The sequence below is a fragment of the Sinohyriopsis cumingii genome, chromosome 9 (genome assembly GCF_028554795.1).
Source record: "Sinohyriopsis cumingii isolate HCF-2022 chromosome 9, ASM2855479v2, whole genome shotgun sequence".
NCBI classification, from domain to species: Eukaryota; Metazoa; Mollusca; class Bivalvia; order Unionida; family Unionidae; genus Sinohyriopsis; species Sinohyriopsis cumingii.
The window spans coordinates 69,323,751-69,332,629 of record NC_142969.1 but is presented as its reverse complement, the minus strand read 5'-3'; the positions used below and the strand labels follow the sequence as shown (position 1 = coordinate 69,332,629).

The 8,879-nt window shown below is 34.0% G+C and overlaps 1 protein-coding gene across 1 annotated transcript; it reads right to left on the bottom strand.

Annotated features, from left to right (window-relative positions):
* Positions 1-324: 324 nt before the first annotated feature.
* LOC149791983 (uncharacterized) lies at positions 325-7,684 on the bottom strand. The gene is made up of 5 exons (XM_089970485.1): positions 7,448-7,684; positions 6,607-6,665; positions 5,877-5,918; positions 3,981-4,056; positions 325-3,553 (listed from the first exon to the last, which is right to left on the bottom strand). Exons 3-5 carry the CDS (start codon positions 5,896-5,898, stop codon positions 2,959-2,961), a joined length of 693 nt encoding a protein of 230 aa, XP_089826611.1. The 5' UTR covers positions 5,899-5,918; positions 6,607-6,665; positions 7,448-7,684; the 3' UTR covers positions 325-2,958.
* Between the last annotated feature and the right edge of the window lie 1,195 nt (positions 7,685-8,879).

Sequence of the window (8,879 nt, the reverse complement as noted above, 5' to 3'; positions counted from 1 at the left end):
TAGATATGTACGTTTGAGAAAATAAATCTTCCTCGCAACATAGTGCTTTCAGACTAAATAAAAGTTACTATTTTATGGATATTGTCATTTTAATTGTTGAATACATGCACATTATCGTGTTTTATAATACTTTCCGAAATGTTCTGTAATTTTTTTCAGTAGCAATTATATGCGATGTGTACTATTCGAAATACATTGGAATATACAATCGCTCGTCTTGTTTGTAATATGTGTCCATCTCTCTTTTTCTTAGTTTGGCATATATCGAAATAAGGTGCATTGTTTGAGAATCATGAAACAAAAATAACTGAAATGAAGTCGGAGTGTTAATAATTTTTTCACACATTTTATTACATCATTGGCGGACGCAGTCCAAGGAAAATTATATAAAAAAAATATATATAAAATATTAAGATGTTTAAATTTAACAATTAAAGACTGGCTATAAAATTAACCCTTTTTTGAAAATTAATTTATGGCACTAAGCGTCTAGCACGCTGGGAATTTGTGTCTTTCTCTCAGCTGCTGTTATTACGTCCCTCTGCAAAGAGCTAAAATCAAGTCACACCTTTAACGATTGAATTCGCCAAATGTTTTCTACTTCCAAATAACACGATATCTGGACTGTTTTACAGAGAAAAGGAAATATTCAGTAATTCCAGGGGAATAAGCAGAGGGTATATAAGAAGACATCGATTTTTTGGAAACTTTGCTCAATAAAACTTCGTGAGATCACTAAAATTTGGGCAGTCAGGGTCTCTTGATTTCACATACCATTATGAACCCTTTTTATGGTGTGGCCAGTGAAGCTGTAACGACTAAAATACCAAGTAACCACATTCCACTTGGTGTGCAGATAAATTTGTTTTGTCTAAACCAGCCTGAATTCTGTATTATTGTTGACGATGACGCATTTGTATATACAACATACGTCATAATTTCATTATGGACATATACCACCTGACAGACGCAATCGGGGGTGGCGGGGTGGGATATTTATCTGGCCCTAGGTCTCAACATTGAAGTGTCTTCGAGAAGAAATAATTCTAAAAATGATAAATAAACATACATTGTTGTTAACTTAGTTGTGTTTCAAATAGTTATATTGTAAATTGTATGGGCTACTTTTGGTATTCCAATTTTCAATATAACCTAGGCCTAGTTGCCTGAAACTCTCGATGTGGTCCAGGCCTCTCATAACCTCTGAAGGTGTCTGCCAACAGGAATGCATCAAATTCGTGGAAAGCCAAGTTAACAGGGATATTTCATCAACTTCGTGGAAAGCCAAGATAACAGGGATATTTCATCAAATTCATGGAAAGCCAAGATAACAGGAATATTTCACCAAATTTATGGAAAGCCAAGATAACAGGCATATTTCATCAAATTCGTGGAAGGCCATGATAACAGGGATATTTCATCAAATTCTTGTAAATCAACAATACAAGTGATGTAATACAGATCTTTAAAAGTTTCATTTCCATTGTTGATCGCTATATAGACAAAACCAAATAATCGCAGACAAACTTTATGTATCATCAGTGTTAAAACTAAACATAAATGCTATCTCAACCATCAGCCCCCACCCCCTACCCCCACCCCCATCTGCCTTGTAAGAAAAAAACAATAAATCACGTACATCACCCATAATACAAAACTTTACAATGAAAAACAACTTGCAGAATCATGTATTACATAAAATAAGAAAATAAATATTAAAAAAAAAATATATATATAAAAACGTCTAGAATGAATTAAGGAGAAATAAAATAGATAAACATGTCATCATATGGGATTATATTTACATAAAAATACATCCACCGACTCAATAGATCTGAGATAGGTCGGAGGTTGAAGCTGTTACCAAGGCACTTTAAGTAGGTCAATCAAAATATATGCCAACACGGAGAAAAGAAATCAAGCATTTTGAACTGAATCACCCGAAAGCATCATGTACGTCTGGTTCTGTACATGCTGTACAGGACATAAACGTGACATATATTCGATGGCCCGCAGACTGATACACGAACGATTGTATTTGTATCATGCGTATGTTTTGCGGTTGTAGCTGATATTACTAAAGTGGGCAAATTTGATTTAATTAAAGTATTATACTATTTACCACGTGCAAATTGCAGAATTATATGTAAATTACAGAATTACTTATTATAATGTTAGATTTTATCGTATACATTTTTATAAAGCGATTCTGCGTCATCTGTTTAGTTTCATTTCAAAATATATCTGGTTATTGAACATGATTCAAGGAGACAGAAAATTAAGACTACACTAGCATAAAACATCGCGGTGTTTCTTTTCACTTATTTCCGATACAGTCTAGTCAATATGTAATTTGAGTTCCTCGACTGCGGATAAGTAAAGACGTTTTCTCAAACTACGTAGTATATTCCCCCATCACCAACGGAACTCGCCATCTGTCAATAAACTTTCATCATTTTTAAAAATCTCTCTCTCTCTCTCTCTCTCTCTCTCTCTCTCTCTATATATATATATCTCTCTCTCTCTCTCTCTCTCTCTCTCTCTCTCTCTCTATATATATATATATATATATATATATATATATATATATATATATATATATAGTGATGCGTGAGTTTGATAGTTGTTATTGTCTTGAATTCATTGAGTCCCATCAGATTAAATTTACCGTATACTGAGTAAGTCTTTCATTGACTGTCATCAGTAAAAGCTTTTGCCATAAAAATCCTTCTTCACTTAAAAAGAAAATATTACCATCAGACAAGACATATATTCAAATATCAGTTTCAATTTAAAATTTTAACCTGTAAAAGAACTCATTTTTTGCATTCTGTATCCAAAACTACTGACATGTTACACATTTAATTACGTCATTACAGTACTGACAAAAGAATAACCTCATCGAGTTCGAACGTTTCAGAGAAAGTGAGTAAAGAATTGCTTGCAAAAGTTGCCATTCTATTTTATCGTATTCTGCTTCAAGTTCCATGGTCCACCGGTTCCTCCTAGCGTCTTAGTATGATCATAATTATTCGAACAGATGGCCTTATGATCTGGCTGGTACGTGACGTCATAGGTTTCATTGCGCCCTTTGGTACAATCATACACGTTGTCCGGAAGACCTTTGGCTTTGTCATAGGTAAATTCGGCTCCATCTTTATTAACTGTGACGTCAACAAAGGAATAGCTGAGCCCCTTTGCCTTTGCGCCACAATCTTGTTGCGAAAGCAGTCTAGGGACGGCATCCCGACAGACATGTGCAGATCTAATTCCATCAACGTCGTTGCTGCTTGTATTATTGAATTGGCTGTTTTCGGATTTGATGCTCATATGCCTCCCAAGATTTCGACCAATACTGGCAGCGGGGGCATCAAACTGCGTTTGATTTGCTTTCTGATTAGGAACCTCAAAGTTCACGTATTCGCCACGAATAACATTTTTTTCATTCAGTTGTTCCTGATCAGTTTTAGACGAATTGGAAGCGGTACTCAACGCAGTAGCGGATCTTTTGAAACGCCTCTCCCCATCATGTCGTATGAAGACCAGAGTTCCTCTGAAAATTAGGACAACATTTCTTCATGCAAACGCACATAAACTCAATTTCAGGATATATACTCTAACGCAATCTAATCGGAAGATTTCAGAGCGATACAGCCACCATGCTTTCTCATCCATTATGCAATGCTATGTCGATAAAAGGTACTAACAGGTTATTCAGAGTATGTGTATACAATCGCTAGCAATTTATGCAATTTGAGATATGTGAATAGTAACCGTCGAATGTCCCTGAGCGGGTGTTTTTTTTTAGTTAAACATTACTATTTTAATCAGGACCGTAGGTTTCCTGCCCATAGCCCCATTAGCTTTTACTTGCAGCGTCAGGGGCTATGGTCATTAAATGAGAAATTAAGAATAAAAAAGAAATAAAAATGAAACTGCTATAATTGCATGTATAAAAGAGATTGAGAAAACTTTCGTACCTCCAAAAAAGCACGAAGATTATGCCGACTATTGTAGCTAAAACCAATACAGCAGAACTCAGGACAGCCACTCCCACTGGAAAAAATAGCAGTAATAGTCGTAGTAGTAGTAGTAGTAGTAGTAGTGTCGGCAGAAGTTGTAACAGAAGTAGTGCTGGTGATAGTTGTGTTAGTAGATATAATAGTAGTAGTAGTAGTAGTAGTAGTAGTAGTAGTAGTAGCAATAGCAATTACGATAGTAGCGCTAGTAATAGTAGTATAAGAGTCAACAATAGTACAAGATACTTGAACATGAAGTGGTATTATTAATTATCATAGTACACGTTGTGATTTTTTGCTAAATTTTATTTCAGCTGCAAATAGATCATAGTGGTTCTTATTGTGGTAGGTGTAGTTTTAGTACTTCATCTTTGGCTTCTTTCTTTTCCAGATTTGAACTGATATTGCATGAACATATTTAACTGACTGAAAACAATTGTCACTGATTTATTGGTGCTACGTGGACTGATAGTAGTAGTAGTAGTAGTAGTAGTAGAAGTAGTAGTAGCAGCAACATTAATAGTAGTAAAATAGTAGTAGTAGTAATAGGTAGTAGTAGTAGCAATAGGTAGTAGTAGTAGTTGGTAGTTGTAGTTGTAGGTAGTAGTAGTAGTAATAGGTAGTAGTAGCAGTAGTATTAGCAGTAATAGGTAGTAGTTGAGTAATAATAGGTAGTAGTAATAATAGGTAGTAGTAGTATAATAGTAGTAGTAGTAGTAATAGATAGTAGTAGTAATAATAAGTAGTAGTAGTAATAGGTAGGAGTAGTAATAATAGGTAGTAGTAGTAATGATATGTAGTAGTAGTAGTAATAGTTAGTAGTAGTAGTAAAAGGTAGTAGTAGTGGTAGTAATAATAGGTAGTAGCAGTAGTAATAATAGGTAGTAGTAGTAATAATAGGTAGTAGTAGTAATGATAGGTAGTAGTGGTAGTAATAATAGGAAGTAGTAGTAATAGGTAGTAGTAGTAGTAATAGGTAGTAGTAGTAATAATACGTAGTAGCAGTAATAGTAGGTAGTAGTAGTAGTAATAGGTAGTAATAGTAATAACAGGTAGTAGTAATAATAATAGGTAGTAGTAGTAATAACAGGTAGTAGTAATAATAATAGGTAGTAGTAGTAATAACAGGTAGTATTAATAATAATCGGTAGTAGTAGTAATAACAGGTAGTAGTAGTAATAATAGGTAGTAGTAGTAATAATAGGTAGTAGTAGTAGTAGTAATAGGTAGTAGTATAGTAATAATAGGTAGTAGTAGTAATAATAGGTAGTAGTAGTAGTAATAGGTAGTAGTAGTAATAATAGGTAGTAGTAGTAATAACAGGTAGTAGTAGTAGTAATAGGTAGTAGTATAGTAATAATAGGTAGTAGTAGTAGTAATAGGTAGTAGTATAGTAATAATAGGTAGTAGTAGTAGTAATAGGTAGTAGTATAGTAATAATAGGTAGTAGTAGTAGTAATAGGTAGTAGTATAGTAATAATAGGTAGTAGTAGTAATAATAGGTAGTAGTAGTAATAATAGGTAGTAGTAGTATAATAGGTAGTAGTATAGTAATAATAGGTAGTAGTAGCAATAATAGGTAGTAGTAGTATAATAGTAGTAGTAGTAATAATAGGTAGTAGTAGTAGTAGTAATAGGCAGAAGTAGTAGAATAGTAGTAGTAGTAGTAATAGGTAGTAGTAGTTGTAGTAGCAACAATGTTCTTTATCTTTTCCTAATCTGAACTATACAAAATATGTTACGTGAAAATTTATTGCTTTTCGTAAATTCTTGTTATAACGATACTTGTAGTAGTAGTAGTATTAGCAGCAGTAGTAGTAGTAGTAGTAGTAGTAGTTAACTTGGCATACAAATTACCTAGTAATGGAGTTCCACACATTCTCTTTGTTCTTTGTCAGACTAGATTAAAAGATAGTAAATTAAATAATGTCGAGAAGAATAAGGTTAACGATTTTCATGTTTTGTGAATAACTGTTTAACTGACTGAAAATAACTGTCACTTTGTTTTCTTGATGTTACGTATGCTGATAGTTATAGACGTAGTCACAATAATGACAGTAATATGTGGTTGTAGTAGTAGTGGTGGTAGCAAGAATACAGTAGTTCGTTTTCTTTCCTAATCGGAACTGTATCAAAGATTTTACTTGGAAATTTTCAACTCACTCAAAACAGCTTCAATGCTATTCGGTAGTTCTAGTTATGATGAGAGTAGTAGTAGGGGTAGTAATAGTAGTAGTAGTTGTAGTTGTAGTAGTTCTTCATGTTTTACTTCTTTCTTATTCAGATTTGAATTGATATTGCATGAACATATTTAACTGACTGAAAACAATTGTCACTAGTAGTAGTAGTAGTAGTAGTAGTATTAGTAGTAGTAACAATATAACAGTTCTTAATCTTTCCTAATCTAAACTGTACAAAATATATTACGTGGAGATTTTCAACAGACTCAAAACAACTTCAGTGCTTTTCGGTAATTCTAGTTATAAACAGAATAGTAGTAGTAGTAGTGGTATTGGAGGTTACAGGGATTAATCGAATAATTTTAGGCATAGATTTATTAAATAAGCTAATTTAGCAAATACATTACCGGATACTCCTTGTTTCAGGTCTAACAGCTTGATCCCATTGTATCTGTTCTTTGTCAAACTAGATCAAAAGATCGAAAATTAAATACAATAGTTTCGATAAGAATTACCTTTCATCTCTTGTTCGATAAAATCTGATTTGAAATTAAACCTCAAAGAAAATGAAATTTAGTTATCGGTTAATTTATTCGTCACTTTATCTAACACATATCTCTGTCTACCTACCGATCTTTAATTTCTTTCTTACTTTCTAGATAAGCCTACGTATTTGTCACTCTCTTCCTATGCTTTCCCACCTGTGCTATCTTTCTGTCTTCATATGTCTTCAAATATATTTTTATATCTATCTCCCACTCTCCCATGTCCTCCCATCTTGTCTCTCGTTTTCTCACTTCATATATCTGACTCCCACTCTCACGTATCCCCTTCTCCTCGTACCCATCGAGCTTTCTTTGAAGAATACTCAGAGCGTGTGCGAGCGCGCGCCCGTGTGTGTGTGTGTGTGTGTGTGTGTGTTTGTAACCAATTAACACCCTAACGGGAGAATAAACGTATCCTAACAAATCACTAATTGTTCAGCTGTATATCATAATTGTGTTTTAAGATAACTCTTACAAATGGATGTAAAGGCATGAACACTGTCTATCGTTATGTCGAATTTTATCTTAATACTTTTTGTGTAAATTATTCAACAGATTTTCAAAGAGAAAAAGACAGATAAAAATGAAAACAAAATAAATCAAAACAAAATAAATAAATAAATAAATAAATAAATAAATAAATAAATAAGTACATAAATAAATAAATAAATTAATAGGCAAAGAAATGAATAATACAACTTACATCTAAAGTTGAATTGTAATTCGACGCACATCTCTGCAGGCATACCCTTTTTTTCCGAATTCTGCCTTTCACCCTATATTTGGTATTGAGAAAAAAAGATGAAAAGAAAGTTAGTTTACATCCAGTTTCAGAAAGCACAGCTTATGTTATCGAGGTTACCACTTTGCTTTATTTATCCCTAAAGCATATTAATGCGTAACCTTCCGTGATCCTGTGAGAAACAATATGATGTATAACCATTGTTTTAAGCCACACACGTGTTTATCTATTACAGAACACTTATTGCATTCATCCGGTATGATACAATTTCACAAGCCATAAACGAAACAAGGAAGACATGTGGCGATCATAGTTCTGAATAAATAATCTTACGAGTTTTCAGGCGATAAGCCGTACAACATATAGTGATACGATATAAAACATATTGTGTTAGAATGCATAACATATAGTGATACAATGTACAACCTATTGTGTTGTTGTTGTTGTTGTTGTTGTAGAGTTTAACGCCATTTTCAGCACAAGATAGGCTATACACGGTGGGCAGTATAACTGGTGGAGCAAGACCCCTGGAAAACTCCGGGAAGAACCACCGACTCACTAGACGCTACTGGCAGATTTTCTCACGTACCCACGTTAGCCGAGTCTCAGACTCGAACCCACACAGACAGAGGTGAGATGGCAGCGATCCGTAACGGTGAGCGCTTTACACCACTCGGCCACTTAGGGCCCCAACCTATAATGATACAATATACAACATATACTGATACAATATACAACATATAGTGATACACTACATAACATGTACTGATACAATATACAACATATACTGATACACTATACAGAATATACTGATACACTATACAACATATAGTGATACACTATATAACATATACTGATACACTTTATAACATGTACTGATATATTATGTAACATATACTGATACACTATATAACATGTACTGATATATTATGTAACATATACTGATACACTATATAACATATACTGATACACTATATAACATATACTGATACAATATACACCATACTGATACACTATATAACATACTGATACACTATACAACATACTGATACAATATACACCATACTGATACACTATATAACATATTGATATACTATATAACATATACTGATGCACTATACAACAGACCGCTCATGTGGCCTTGTGGTTAGAGCGTCCGCCTCGGATGAGGGAGGTCATGGGTACGATCCCCAGCCAAGTCATACCAAAAGACTTACAAAAATGGTACCAACAGATGCCTCGCTTGGCGCTCAGCATTAACAGGTTAGTGGTAGGACTGATCGGCCTGGTGTCAGAATAATGTGACTGGGTGGGACATCATGCTACATGTCTGCGGCATGATGCCCCAGTGCTAGACATCACTATAAACTACCACACTGCAGACATCGTAGCG